The following is a 15863-nucleotide window of genomic DNA, read 5'->3' on the forward strand; positions in this document are numbered from 1 at the left end:
AAGAGTGTTATTATGTTATCTACTGTATGTACTGTATACAGTGAAGCTCAGCAAAAAACTAACCAGTGTGTACTGTACATGCTTGTAAGAAGATGTGAAATGGGGCTTCGGACTTTGTAACTCGACATGGTTCTCGTGGTCAGCTAAAAGTAACCTAACTGACAACTAACCACATTAGGGGAATTTATTACTTGTCTGATTATGGCTGATGGAAGATCTTCCATAAAGAAGCCATCAAAGGATTCCTAGAAATGAAAGGAGACATCAGTGCTGCCAGAGAGAGAAGACAACTCTGTTTGCCATCTGCCGTCCCTCCGCTCCCAAGCATCACATCTGTCTTAAGAAGACAAACACTGGAGCAACTAAAGCTGTGGCCACCCGATATAAGGCTTGCTGTGCGACCCTCATTTGAATTATTCAGTTGTATATTATTCACATATAACTTTTACGCCAGTTTTGTCTGCAAAATGAACATAAGTAATGACTGAAGTAAAGGTTGGCTATCCCCTCACTGAAGCTGTCTTATTGCTTTCTAATCTTTAGCATGAGTGTTAATTAAACAAATGGAATATTTGTTCAGCCTTTTTAAAGATCTGCACAATTTGCCTTCCAGGGTGGAAGGATGGCCGGGCAAAGGAAGAAAGGACAGAATGCTACAGTTAGGGGCCAATCACCCTGCTCTCAGTCTCTAGAAAGGTATCCAGTCATGTCCTTGGAGTACGAAAGACAAGGTGTGTGTGCGAAAGTACCTGCCAATGAGGCGCCTGAGGGGCCCTGAGGTTTAGAATTTAATTCATAGTGAAACAGCACCACCCAGTGGCAGAGACATAAAACTGTACGATAAACAGTGTGAATTTGAACAGCTAGATAGAGATGTGAAAGGCGACATAGATAGATAGATAGATAGATAGATAGATAGATAGATAGATAGATAGATAGATAGATAGATAGATAGATAGATAGATATGAAAGGCACTATATAATAGATAGATAGATATGAAAGGCGATAGATAGATAGATAGATAGATAGATAGATAGATAGATAGATAGATATGAAAGGCACTATATAATAGATAGATAGATATGAAAGGCGATAGATAGATAGATAGATAGATAGATAGATAGATAGATAGATAGATAGATAGATAGATAGATAGATAGATCCATTTCATAAAGCATCATCAAAAGAATGAAAACTTTGGACGACGTTTTCCCTTGCCCGGATGTGGGTCACCGGGCACCCATGGGGCTCGGCCGGGCACAGCCTGAAGAGGCAATGTGGGTCCCAAGGAGGTCGGGTGCAGTGTGATTTGGGTGGTGGTCGAAGGCGGTGACCTTGGCGGTCCGATCCTCAGCTACAGAAGCTGGCTCTTGGGACGTGGAATGTCACCTCTCTGAAGGGGAAGTAGCCTGAGCTTGTGCGGGAGGTTGAGAGGTTCCGGCTAGATATAGTTGGGCTCACCGCGACACAAAGCTTGGAGTCTGGAACCAATCTCCTTGAGAGGGGCTGGACTCTCTACCACTCTGGAGTTGCCCCCGGTGAGAGGCGCCGAGCGGGTGTGGGTATACTTATTGCCCCCCGACTTGGAGCCTGTACATTGGGGTTTACCCCGGTGAACGAGAGGGTAGTCTCCCTCCGCCTTCAGGTGGGGGGACGGGTCCTGACTGTTGTTTGCGCATATGTGCCAAACAGGAGTTTGGAGTACCCACCCTTTTTGGAGTCCCTGGATGGGGTGCTGGAGGGCATACCTTCTGTGGACTCCCTCGTTCTGCTGGGAGACTTCAATGCTCACGTGGGCAATGACAGTGAGACCTGGAAGGGCGTGATTGGGAGGAATGGGCCTGATCTGAACCCGAGTGGTGTTTTGTTATTGGACTTCTGTGCTCGTCACGGATTGTCCATAACAAACACCATGTTCAAGCATAGGGGTGTTCATATGTGCACTTGGCACCAGGACACCCTAGGCCTCAGTTTGATGATCGACTTTGTGGTCGTGTCGTCGGACCTTCAGTCACATGTCTTGGACACTCGGGTGAAGAGAGGGGTGGAGCTGTTAACTGATCACCACCTGGTGGTGAGTGGGCTTCGATGGTGGGGGAGGATGCCGGTCAGGCCTGGTAGGCCCAAATGTGTTGTGAGGGTCTGCTGGGAATGTCTGGCAGAGCCCCCTGTCAGAAGTATCTTCAACTCCCACCTCTGGCAGAACTTCAACCACATCCCAAGGGAGGTGGGGGACATTGAGTTCGAATCTATCTGTTAGTCCCCTTGGGATTAATAAAGTATCTATCTATCTATCTATCTATCTATCTATCTATCTATCTATCTATCTATCTATCTATCTATCTATCTATCTATCTATCTATCTATCTATCTATCTATCTTGTTGAGGCGGCTGACCAGAGCTGTGGCCGTAAGGTGGTCGGTGCCTGTCGTGGTGGCAATCCTCGAACCCGTTGGTGGACACCGGCGGTGAAGGATCCGTCAAGCTGAAGAAGGAGTCCTACCGGCCCCTTTTATCCTGTGGGACCCTGGAGGCAGCTGATAGGTACCGGCAGGCCAAGCAGAATGCGGCTTTGGTGGTTGCTGGGGCAAAACCTCGGGCGTGGGAGGAGTTTGGGGAAGCCATGGAGAACGACTTCTGGACGGCTTCGAGGAGATTCTGGTCCACCATCCGGCATCTCAGGAGGGGGAAGCAGTGCAGTGTCAACACTGTATATGGTGGGGATGGTGCACTGCTGACCTCGACTCGGGACGTTGTGGGTCGGTGGGGGGAGTACTTCGAAGACCTCCTCAATCCCATTAACATGCCTTCCAATGAGGAAGCAGAGCCTGGGGACTCGGAGGTGGACTCCCCCATCTCTGGGACTGAGGTCACCGAGGTGGTCAAAAAACTCCTTGGTGGCAGGGCCCCGGGGGTGGATGAGATACGCCCGGAGTTCCTCAAGGCTCTGGATGTTGTAGGGCTGTCTTGGTTGACACATCTCTGCAGCATCTCATGGACATCAGGGACAGTGCCTCTGGATTGGCAGACCGGGGTGGTGGTCCCCCTCTTTAAGAAGGGGGACCGGAGGGTGTGTTCCAACTACAGAGGGATCATACTCCTCAGCCTCCCTGGAAAAGTCTATTCGGGGGTTCTGGAGAGGAGGGTCCGTCGGATAGTCGAACCTCGGATTCAGGAGGAACAGTGTGGTTTTCATCCTACTCGTGGAACAGTGGACCAGCTCTACACCCTTAGCAGAGTCCTGGAGGGTGCATGGGAGTTCGCCCAACCAGTCTACATGTGTTTTGTGGACTTGGAAAAGGCGTTCGACCGTGTCCCTCGGGGAATCCTGTGGGGGGTACTCCGAGAGTATGGGGTACCGGACCCCCTGATAAGGGCTGTTCAGTCCCTGTACGATCGGTGCCAGAGCTTGGTCCGCATTGCCGGCAGTAAGTCGAATCCGTTTCAAGTGAGAGTTGGACTCCGCCAGGGCTGCCCTTTGTCATCGATTCTGTTCATAACTTTTATGGACAGAATTTCTAGGCGCAGCCAGGGTGTTGAGGGGGTCCGGTTTGATGGACTCAGGATTGAGTCACTGCTTTTTGCAGATGATGTTGTCCTGTTTGCTTCATCAGGCCGTGATCTTCAGCTCTCTCTGGATCGGTTCGCGGCTGAGTGTGAAGCGGCTGGGATGGGAATCAGCACCTCCAAATCCGAGACCATGGTCCTCAGCCGGAAAAGGGTGGAGTGCCCTCTCAGGGTTGGGAGCGAAATCCTGCCCCAAGTGGAGGAGTTCAAGTATCTCGGGGTCTTGTTCACGAGTGAGGGAAGAATGGAGTGTGAGATCGACAGGCGGATCGGTGCGGCGTCCACAGTAATGCGGGCGCTGCATCGGTCTGTCATGGTGAAAAAGGAGTTGAGCCGCAAGGCGAAGCTCTCAATTTACCAGTCGATCTATGTTCCTACCCTCACCTATGGTCATGAGCTATGGGTAGTGACCGAAAGAACGAGATCACGAATACAAGCGGCTGAAATGAGTTTCCTCCGCAGGGTGTCTGGGCTCTCCCTTAAAGATAGGGTGAAAAGCTCAGTCATCCGGGAGGGGCTCAGAGTAGAGCCGCTGCTCCTCCGCATCGAGAGGAGTCAGATGAGGTGGCTCGGGCATCTGATCAGGATGCCTCCTGGACGCCTCCCTGGTGAGGTGTTCCGGGCACGTCTAACTGGGAGGAGGCCCCGGGGAAGACCCAGGACCATGCTGGAGGGACTATGTCTCCCAGCTGGCCTGGGAACGCTTCGGGATTCTCCCGGAAGAGCTAGAAGAAGTGGCCAGGGAGAGGGAAGTCTGGGCATCTCTGCTGAAGCTGCTGCCCCCGCGACCCAACCTCGGATAAGCGGAAGAGGATGGATGGATGGATGGCATTTCATAAAGCACCATTCATAGCTCAGCCTCCTCATTATGATAACCACATAACTGGTGTCACTGGAAGTCAGCCATCTTGGTAAGGTCAGCATTAATACACACACATGCATACCTACATTAAGGCATGTGATGACCTCACCAAGCCGCCTGAGCAGCAGTGACGCTCTGCTGCTTTATATCTTTCATGTTTTTCAGACTGGTAGTCCAGACCGCTGTGTACATCCACTCCCATAGACAGACAGTTGGTTGTTAAAGGCACTATATGATAGACAGACAGTGTGGCCTAGTGGTTAATGGTTTGGACTGCGAACCCTGGGGTTGAGAGTTCAAATCCTGCTACTGACACTGTGTGACCCTGAGCAAGTTACTTCACCTGTCTGTGCTCCCACTAATAAAAGAAATGTAACCAAGTGTATCTCTGACTTGTGTTAAATCACCTTGGAAAAAGGCTTCAGACAGAAAACACCATAAGCAGTAACAGTTTTACATTGACATGAAGGACACCATGCTATATGAAAGCTAGAAATTACTTTATTTGTCCCAAGCTGGAAATTTTGCTTTTTACAGAAGTTCAAAAAATACCGTAACAAATAATAAAAATATTCCCATGAAATACACACAATAATTATGAAACATATATTATCTATATTTATATACATATCATTGAAGGTGTAAATTCAGAAACATGAGACATCCGACAATATTGGACCCATGACGGGACACCACACACACTCATCCATATGTGCAGTGGTAGGTCTTGAAATGACTGGAGCCTTTCCCAACAGCACTGGATGCAAGGCAGGAAACAAATGTGGAAGGGATGGCAGTCCATCTCACGGCCACACTCACTCATCATCCATTTTCAAACCTCTTTCATTCATTGAACGTCCATTGGTGCCGTACCTTATTCTGGCAGCATTGGGCATAAGGCAGGAGCCGTCTCTAGAAGTGGCTCCACTCCTTCGTATGACACACTAAGTGACTCTAAGTAACCTGACCTGCATATCCTCCCCTTCTGATTAATATTGTGTTAGAGAGGGAGGCCAGAGGAACATTCCAGAAGAGCGTTTCTCAAATGTTTTGTTGTCATGACCCACTTTTTCTTTTCCAAGTAAGTGTCTTTGCGACCCACCTGGGGTGGCGTCCCACTTGGGCATTTGTGTGCAATCGTCAAAGTTAGGGGGAACTGAGTGTGACCGTCAGAGTGGTAACACACCACACAACCCACCGACGACCCATTATGAACAACAGAAACTTGCAACCCACCAGTGGCAGCTGGCAGCCCAAGAATGGTTGATAAAGATGGCTCTAGACAACACACGTGGGAATGGATTGCAGTACATTTGGCAGCATGGACTGTCGATGGCATGTGGTCTCACAGAGCTCTGCCTTCCCACTTGCACACATTTGGAAGTCTTCTTCTTCTGGGTTATATTTTATGATCCTCTGATATGTCGATCCCACTTACTACGCTTCTTGACCTGGACGCTGGTCAGCACACCCGATAGCACGCAGGAGTCTCTCTTCTAGCTGCCCCAGTGTCCTGTACATGGGCAGATTCAGCATTTTGTGACAGTTCAGGGCCTCGGGAAGCTGGTCCTCAGTGAGCATGTATACCGGCACAATTTTCATCTTGATACTTTCCATGCCAAGGGAAGGCACACGTTCACTGCCAGTCACAAACACTAAAGGAACAAAAGGGAAAAGAGAACAAACACATTTGACCTGTTGGATAAAGAAATGAAACATACCTTCATGTTGTCAACTCTCCTTACAGGTCCTTCAACTTGAGGCTGTTTGGGGGAGGAGAAAAGCAGGCGGGGCTTTATGCTAATTAGCAGCGCCCATGTGAGAGTTTTGTCAAAAAATGTGGGCGTGTCCTGATCATGGGTAAAATATGCCCATGCAAATATGATGACATGACACCCAGTCATATCTCAGTCTTTGGTGAAATTGTAGCACTGTATTGTGCCAGCAGGGTCTCAGTGGCCTTAGAACCCATCACAAGTGCCACCTGGAGTTTTGGTTGTCCTCTCCTCAATGGCCACTGACTTGTCACCGTGACAGTTACAGACACTGTTCTTTCTTTCTGTCACAATTGGTATTTGTTCATTTGTAAAGAAATGTTGGTGTGCAGCCTCTCCACGGGTGTCAGGCCGAGGTCTGAGGTGCAGAAGGAGGGCCACTCTTGGACATGGACGTGATTTGACATTTTTGTTACCTAACACCTAATTTTCACATTTTCCGTTTCTTTTCACTCCACTTACAGGAAGTTTTCAGACCCCTTCAATTGCTTCTCAGTTTGTTCAGTTGAGGTCTTGTGCTAAAATCATTTCAGTTTGTTTTTTTTTTTTTTCAGGCAACACTCAAAAACCTCAGAATGGCAAAGCGAAACCAGAACAGAAATGTCACTGTCATGAGGATGGTGTGATATTCTAATGTCATGTACTTAGTGTGATGGATGCCAGGTGTTGGGCGAGCCAGCCCATCACATGAACAAGAAGAATGGTGAAGAACATCCTACTTTGGCCAGGAGGCTGGCCTGAGATGCCCACCTAAGGCCGTCACCTGGCCCTGGAGGCCAGTATAATGGACAGACTGTATTTAACTGCCTCCATTCTTCCCCCAGTTATGACGAGTCCCCCTCATAGTGTCATAGAATGGAGCTGCCACCACTATGCTTCACCGTATTGATTGTATTAGGCAGGTGATGAGCAATGCCTGGTCTTTGCCAGACAGACTGCAAGGAGGTCTGCCCAATGAGTTTAATTTTTGTTGAATCAGACCGGAGAATCCTACACCTCATGCTCACCTATAAGCTCCATTTGGGAAACCCCAAAGTGCTGCTGAGATGGCTCTCCTGCCGAAAGGTTCTCCCATCTCAGCAGAGGACTTCTAAAGCTCAGTGTGAGTGACCATGGGGATCTTGGCCACCACCCTTACCAAGAACCTTCTTGCCTGGTTACTCAGTTTGACTAGGAAGAGTCTTGGTGCTTCCAAACTCCTTTCACTTCACAATTCTTGAGGCCACTGTGATCCTGGGGACGCTCAGAGCTTTACAAATGGTTTTATCCCCTTACCCTAGTCAGTGCCTCACCACAGTTTGATCGTGGAGGCCTACAGAGAGTTCCTTGGATTTCATGCAGGGCTGTCTTAAGGTATAGGCACAATGGGCAGTGGCTGGGGGCCCACAATGTTTTTAATGCCTTTGTATGTTTCTATCTATTTTGCTATCACAACTTAGCGCACTGCTTTGCCCGGGGGCGTATGATGCTGTTAGGACGGCCCTGACTCCATGGCTTGTTTTATGTCCTGACACGCAGTGTGACTTGTAGAACCTTCTAAGCACAGGTACAGGTGTGCCTTTCTAATTGATGTCCAGTAATTCCATGTGCCACTCCAGTCAAGTTCTAGAAACATCTCAAGGAGGATGAAAGCAAACTGGAGGCACCCAGAGCAGAATGTGGAGAGCCACAGCGAAGGGTCCGACTTCTGCTGTGAAGGAGAGATTTCAGCTTTTGACTTTTAATACATTTGCATAACCTTTCTGAAAACATGTTGTCACTTTGTCACCAGGGGTTATTGAGTGTAGATTGGTGCTCAGAAATGGCAAATTTCTCATTTGAAAATGAAATCTGGGACACAATAAAGCATGCAGAGCATGAGGGGGTCTGAAGACTTTCCAAGTGCAATGTATAGGTGGTACATTGACGTTTGCACTGCAGTCATATGGAGATTTTATTCTCTTCCATTTGTAATTTGTCCTTTTGTCATTTTTAAAGCTCTTTGGGTTTCCCTTCTGTATGTACAGTAAGTGTCTTATAAAAACAGATGTTGCTGTTGATGATGCATCGTTTGTTCTTTGCAATCAGCTTCTTCAGTTGACCAATAATCATATTATCGTCCAACTCCCACCTAGTGAGCCAGAGGGAAAAAGAGGATGGCATGCCAGGCCAAAATCTGATTTGGTAGCCATCCATAGATCCAAGCCTTTAATGACCTCTTGGGCACAGCGGTCAGCAGTGTGTACGTCTGAGGAGGTCGAGAGGTTTACTTACCTCTGCAGTGACATTCATGTCTCTGGTGACTATTCCTATGAAGTCAGTAGACGGATTGGGAGAGATCATGGGGGGTCATGAGGTCGCTGGAAAGGGGTGTGTGGCGCTCCTGATATCTCTGTAAAAGGACGAAGGCCCAAGTCTTTAGAGTCCTGGTGCTTCCTGTCTGTGAGATATGGACGCTATCCAGTGACTTGAGATGAAGACCTTGGGTGTTGCTCACGGAGTCCTGAATGAGGCACATGACCTGCGCCGTGAGGGAGCGTCAGTTACGGCACTACGGCCATGTGGCGCAATTACTCGAGGGTGATCTGGCTTACTGTTGAGGACCCGAGTGGCTGGACCAGGCTATGGCAGACAGAGGGTGGGACTGGACCTGGGGGCTACCTGGGGGGCTACCAACCAGGATCCTGAGCTGTTTTGTTGTGTGCTGGGTGCGGCAACGTGCTATACCAGTGCATGCTCCCCAACCTGACCTGACACTAAACCTGCCACCCCTGACACACATAAACCCGTGTTGTACGGCCCACCCTATAAGCCCACGCGGCCCATTCCTACACTTACATAAGAATCGTTTCCGTTGGCTGGAGGACATTTTATCAAACAGGTTCCAGAACATGATGATCACCTTGTGCTTTGCGTGGTATACACCTTCATAAACTGCATTCTGCACAAAAAAAAAAAAAAAAAAATGTACAAAATAAAACCAGAATAGTGAAAGCTTTTGTGCGATTGAAATCTTATTTGCACCCATGGATGTGAGATACAACTTCATGTCTTCTCCTAACTGAACACAGCCAGGCAGGCTTTTGTGGCTCTCAGAGGTTACGACTTTACTGGTGGATTCTGACCCACTCTAGGGGGCGACACCTCAGTAATGCTGCTCTTTTGGGGTCCTCCTCGCAATTAGTGACCTCAGAAGTGGGAGTCTGGTGAAGGACCAAACTGCCTATGGGCTCACACAGCAAGTGGGCCAGATTACCTCAGAGAGCAGCGCAGGTCGAGACATGAAATGGATAAAGTTGGCTGTGTGACCCCATTGACGAGTTCTGAAAGATGATGAACTCCACTATCCCATACCCGAGTCACATGCCAGTGTGTTTGGGCATCCAGATGTCTTTTTTAGGAGAGAACTGCGCCTTCATGCTCAGTCAGTTTGAATAAGTACCAAAAATGTAAGACATGGGCCTAGTGGTATTGAGAACAAAGTCTCCTCTGATGTGTTCCCTTAACTCCATTCCCGTTTCTGTGCTCTCGTATTCCATTGCTGGGCTGTTGTTTTCCAACCCTTCCCTGCAGTACCTGAGTGTCCGTCGCCATGTGCTTACCTTCTTCAGCTTGTCCCACTCGTATGCTGCATTGCCTGCCATGAACTCCATTAGTTCTTTGGGCTCAAATATATCAATCACATCTGGGTCACAGACCATGTAGATACCCCTCTCAAACTCCTCGAAGTGGTCCTTCACTGACACGTTGAACACGTAGTCTACATAGGCGTCAACAAATTCTTGACTTCCGAGAAAGAGGAGGAGAGAGTGGAGATGTTAGCACCAGTTTTTAATGGAGAGCAGGAATCTTCAAAGACTCAGATGCCACAGTTTGGCATCACTACCTCCGTCCATTTTCTAAACCAGCTTAAGCAGATATTGGGGTCATGGGGAGCCAGAACCTGGGCACGCTTGTTATAATATGAAAGATGTCACCAAATGTCACCAAACCAAAGCCATTTTTTTTGTTTTCATTTAGTGCTGCGTGGCTGTGTTTCTGTTACTATTAAACGGGGTAAACCGGCTGGTACCCCAACCAAATACTATTATGGCCACACAAGATGATGGCACCAACACGCAACTAAATAATGGGAAGAATACAAAAGCAAAAGGACAAAATAGGAATGTGACCACCATGAGGCAAATTAGGACAAATTAGGGCAGCAGGAAATGAAGCACTGGCTTACCAGTTGTCGTTTGTGACCATTTGGTTTTCTCCATCTTCTACTAGGGGCACACTGATGCCATCCCAATTTATCTGTTTGAAAAAATAAATAAATAAATAAAAATTGCCTGAAGTTCAAAAATATAGAAATGAATTCTTAAGGCAAACTTCCTGGACCTTCATTGGGAAGAGGAGCAAATCAAATTAACACTTGAGAGAGACCCCAAAGTCCTGCTCCAGCTTGAGGGACGCGACAACCTGAAGTACATTCCAATTGGACTTACATGCATTTCAAGCCTCCACTAAACCATACAAGAAGTCCCATTTGGAGGAGTAGGCAGTTCACAGGTAAGGATATTGTGGCGACCCACAGGTATGAAAGATGGATGAACGGATTTAGAGGTCTGTGAAGAGATGGTGGTAGATAGCTCTGGAAAGGACCATTGGCTTCCTGAGCATTTGGACCCACTACCACCTCCTCAGCGTTACTGTGGTCTTCATCATCTTACAGACGATTAGTCCCAATGTCTGCCCATATAGGCCACAAGCCTCACCTCACTAAACTTGCCTGGGGTCATAGGCAACCCATCTGCTATAGTATCCCCCAAGTCCAAGAGCCAATCCAAGGCCAGGGTCCAGCCTGAGACACACCGAGAGACACATTCAAAGTCCACTGTCTCTGGGCCCCCCAACACCCCCACCCCACTACCATGCTCTCAGTAGCTGCTATAATGGTGGGCTTCTCCAAGTCTCTGTCTGACTGTCAGTCCCTGACTACCTGAGAACGTCTCCATCTCACATCTGGACCCCGAGCACTGCAATAGCTTTATAAGCATCTGAGACAACCACATATCCACTGAGCCTGCCCTGACTGAGATGGGCCCCATGGCAGGTACCAGCCTTGACCAGGATGGTGGTCCAGCACCACTTCATTGTTATAAGGGGTGTGGTGGTACAGTTCTGTCTCGGTATTCTAATGGCTCGTGTTCAGCTCGTGGCCTGTTGACTGTTCACCATTTGTGCTCCTCTTCTTTCCCTGTCTAAATATTTTACATTTTGCTGGATGGAGTCTGTGGGCTGAGGTTGGATCTGTTAAAATAAAAAGTCGCATACATGTCTCATTTAGCATACAGTTAATTCATTAAACATTCAGACCCCTTCACTTTCTGCACACATGAATTGTCTTGTTGAATTGCAGTAATTTTATACGGATACATTTGCTAGATTTTTAAGTATCAATCTACCCATAATGACAAAGTGACGACATGTCTCCAGAAAGGTTTGCAAATTTATTCCAAATCAAAAACCTGAAATCTCTCATTCCTAGAAGTGTTTAGACCCTTAACTGAGGACTTGATAGGAGCCGCTTTGGTAGCAATCACAGCTTTGAGTCTTCTCGGTGAGTCTCCACAAGCTTTGCATTCCTCCTGGCAGACCCTCTCAAGGTCCATTAGATTGGATGCAAGTGTCTGTGAACTGCCATCTTCAGGTCTCTCCACAAACGTTCATTAAGGTTTGGCTTGTTCATTCAGGGACACTCACAGATGTGTCTAGCATTGTCTCGGCTGTATGTTTGAAGTGTGATGTGGTGGGCACTGTGGAGCAGGTTTTCTTCAAGGACCTCTCTGTATTTGGTTGCATTCACCCTTCCCTCAATTCCGACCAGTCTACCTGTCACTACACCACCATAGGATGAAGCTGCCATCACTGTGCTTCAATGCTGGGTTGGCATTAGGCAGGTGAGGAGCAGTGGTGCCAGGTCTTTGCCAGATATAGTTTTTGAAGTTCTGCCCAAAGTGTTCAATATTTGTCTCATCAGGCCAGGGAACGTTCTTCCTCATGCTGCCAGAGTCCAAGCAAGCTGTCATATGCCTTTGATTCAAGAGTGTCACTTGTCTAGCCACTGTAGCATCAACACCTGATTGCTATTGAGATGGCCGTCTCTCCAACAGGTTCTACCATCTCAGCAGATGACTTCTAAAGCTCTGTTAGTGACCATTAGGTTCAAAGTCATCTCCCTGACCAAGGCCCAGTTTGGCTGTATAGCCAAATCTAGGAAGAGTCCTGGAGGTCCCAAACTTCTTCCATCCCACAAAACTGGAAAGCTTTAAAAATGGTTTTATCCCCTTGGCATGATCCATGCCTCACCACGGTTTGATCGTGGAGGTCTAACAGAGCTTTGTCTTGACATGCAGTGTGAATTGTGGACCTTCTATACAAAGGGGCAGGTGTGCCTTTCTAAATGATGTCTAATCAATTCAGGTGGGCAAAGGTGGACTCCAATCATCTTCTAGAAACTTCTCAAGGAGAATTAAAGCAAGCAGGATGCTCCTGAGCACAATGTGGAGGGACACAGCAAAGGCTCTGAATTAATTATTTTAGGAAGGACAGAGTTCAGTTTTATGATTTGCAATAAATTTGTAGACTTTTCTGGAAAGACGTTGTCACTTTGTCATGACGGGCTACTGAGTGCAGATTAATGGGCAACAATGGCAGATGTGTCGATTTCAAATGAAATCTACAACACCAGAAAAGGGCAGACTGTGAAGGGGTCCAAAGACCTTCTGAATCCACTGTATGCCTTGAACTGGATTTTCTTGAATTTTCTAGCTGCAGAATAAAATGGCTAAACTTAGGTGTTCATAACTGTAGCCACACTCTCGTCCTCGACGGTTATGTGAGATGAAATGGCCACCTCTCCGACTCTTTTACGACATTTCCATTTTCTTTTAATAAAAGTACAATAATTTTAAGTAATGAAATTCTAGTTAAGTCTGTCACAGTGATGAGATTTCACACATTTAACCTGCGATGCGCTATTTGTATGCTCTTACCCCTAATTGTTCTTACATTACCCTCAGAAGGACTCTGGGAAACACATTTTTCCTTTATACTGCCGCCCCACCACCATTAACACTTACGACAAAGTTCAAGCCAAAGTCATTTTCGACATCACCGCCGTAGTCCAGGATGTCCTGCAGAGAACTGTGGACAAAAAGGAACCAAAGAGGAGAGTTACTACGACCTCCTCCTTCCCTTTGGGGGTTCTATGGAAGCGTTTTAAAGTCCCACTTACTTCACCAAGGTAGAGTCCAGTTCCTTCAAGTCGGACAGCGTGGGTCTCAAGTCGAGCAGCTTCTTGTACAGAGCCAGAGGGAAGGGAAGGTTAATGATGTGATCGTTGTGCATCGCAATTCCACACAACAGACCCAGCTGAAAATATTTAATCTTGTCCACCTGTGAATGAAGAGATGATGGGAGACATTAAAACCAGTTGCTGGTTTCCGTGAAGCCCACCAGCCCCAGTATCCTCCTAAATGCATGACACAGGCTTACACAATGCTGTTGTCCAGCCTTGACCCCTCAGAGATTCAAGCCAACATCTCATGCTGACCAGCTGTGAGTGACTCGAGACATTCAATAAGCCATCGAAGTTCACTCCACTGCCACTTGAAAGACAAGGAACTCCTAAACAAAGCATTCTGGGGTTTTTGACTGCGCCAGTTTCATTTCAGGTCCATGTTTTGTATTTGTGCAATAATCTTTTTTGTCTTTTCAGGTGTTGCAAAATGTTATCGTTATCTCTATTTAATTTTATTCCGCCTTCCAATGAGGTCAGTATTTGTTTGGTTGGCCATCTTGGCTGAGGCTTGATTGGCCATTTTGGATCACAAGACCCCGATCGTGTGACTTGTGGATGTCATTGCTCAAAGGGGACTTAAAATGGTGACACCGTTTTTCCTGTTCTTCTTCTCGAGTCCTTACATCCAAAAGTTTCATATGCCGTTCCAATGGTGAGCACAGGCTATAGCCATGGTGAGGTCCTCCATGGTGCACGGTTCGTCCAGGAAGGTGTTCCATGGTCTGTCTTTCCCCGCAGTCGCACAGGTCATTGTCATCAAAGTATCCCCACCTGGTCATGCTGACTCTGGATCTGCCAGTCCTGGTGTGCAGGTGGTTAAGGCTTTCCCATGTTGGCCAGTCTAGGTCATTGCCAGCAAGTAGATGTTCTCTCATTTCTGTGCTAACGCCGTCGATTGTGTTGATGTTTCTGATGCATTCGCGCCATAAGTCCAACCATGTTGCTATTGCTGTTGAGTCTAGAGCTCTCCCGAGCATGAAGCTTTTACAAGGTTTGAGGCGTTTGGCAACATTGATATGGTCGTACAGTGGGTGTCTGGGGTCCTGTAGTTGCTTTTGTTTTTCCGGTTTACTCGCTACATTTTTCTTATGTCTGGGGGAACAATGCCAGCCTAGATGTGGAGGGTGTTGATCGAGTTTTTAGGCATGGGATGACCACTCCCAAACTGGGCTCCTGGTCTTTGAGAAAGTGAGGAGCTCGACAATCCCAAAGGAAGTCGAAGTTTCTGAATTAAGAAAAGGTGGCCATGAAGCTCAGAGAGTATAATAACTGCGATTCATAGATTATTGGAAATTCATTTGTTCCATTTTTGGAATTGTGCATTTATTTCCCCAGTCCTTTAGTAATTCTATCATTGTGGCAGTGATTCCACTGTTGTGTCATCCTGGAAATTTTTCTTCCCTGATCATCACCATTTTGTGATGCCAGCAGCCATGTTGTTTGTAGCGAAGTGCATCCATTACTAGCCATATGAGCTCAACTTATGACATCTAGTAATCGCAGTGAATTTGCTGGGTTCGCCGATGATCTTGTTTGTTGAATTATTCCCACAAAATTTGCCGGGCAGCTGGCTTAGGCCAACTTTTTTCCCAGAGCCCCATGATGCTTTATGAGGCCAGTGGGACATTACAGAGCTGTAGCAGCAATGCTAGATGGGGATGTCACTACCTGATCTGTGCTACCTTCCCAATTAGCACTGCACATGCACAGAACTTTCACACATGCATACTAGAAGTGCACTCCACCTCACATGTTACAATGCTTCCTGATATCCTGACCTTCCAGAAACTCCACACGGATTAGCATGGGTTTAAGAAAGAAAAAACAAATAAAATCAATTGTCAGTGTTTCATTTGAGGGGTACATTAGCTTATCATAATGAGGATATCATGAAAATACTTTGTTGTTTTGCATACTTTCATTTTACATTGTGTCTCTGCTGCTGGATTGACCCTGTTCTGCTCCTCACTATGTAGCACAGATCAGGCAGTGACAGGGACAGCCCCCCAAATATATAATGCTGATCCCTCATAGCACCCTATTCTGGGGGAGATAGTTAGTTGTAATCATAAGGTCTGGGGAGATGCAGACAGACATAAATCACTCAGAGTAGAATTTTATCTCAGCATGATGGCACAGCGATTAGACCTGCTACCACACAGCTCAGGTCACATTTTTGGCCACAATATCTGCCCAGGATTGTTGGCAGATGCTTTCCTAGCCCTCAGGGACCCTTAAAAGACCCTGCACCATTATAGTCCACAAGTGGAGTTTCTCCTCCTCCATTGACTTCAATGCATTTCACGGAGTTCTCTGAAATTCCAGAACAT

The 15863-nt window shown here is 47.1% G+C and overlaps 1 protein-coding gene across 2 annotated transcripts in view; it reads right to left on the bottom strand.

Annotated features, from left to right (window-relative positions):
* Positions 1–5051: 5051 nt before the first annotated feature.
* Positions 5052–15863, bottom strand: part of LOC114659800 (probable E3 ubiquitin-protein ligase HERC6) — a 32876-nt gene continuing 22064 nt past the window's right edge. For both annotated transcript variants that reach the window (XM_051933160.1, XM_028812462.2), the window contains exons 12-17: positions 13468–13628; positions 13313–13376; positions 10414–10484; positions 9788–9971; positions 9024–9126; positions 5052–6086 (exon numbers count right to left, since the gene is read on the bottom strand). In XM_051933160.1, the coding sequence (XP_051789120.1) occupies positions 5869–6086; positions 9024–9126; positions 9788–9971; positions 10414–10484; positions 13313–13376; positions 13468–13628 (801 nt within the window). In that variant the 3' untranslated portion in view covers positions 5052–5868. The remainder of the gene's footprint in view (positions 6087–9023; positions 9127–9787; positions 9972–10413; positions 10485–13312; positions 13377–13467; positions 13629–15863) is intronic.

Source organism: Erpetoichthys calabaricus, chromosome 10, assembly GCF_900747795.2.
Source record: "Erpetoichthys calabaricus chromosome 10, fErpCal1.3, whole genome shotgun sequence".
In the NCBI taxonomy this organism is placed as follows: Eukaryota; Metazoa; Chordata; class Cladistia; order Polypteriformes; family Polypteridae; genus Erpetoichthys; species Erpetoichthys calabaricus.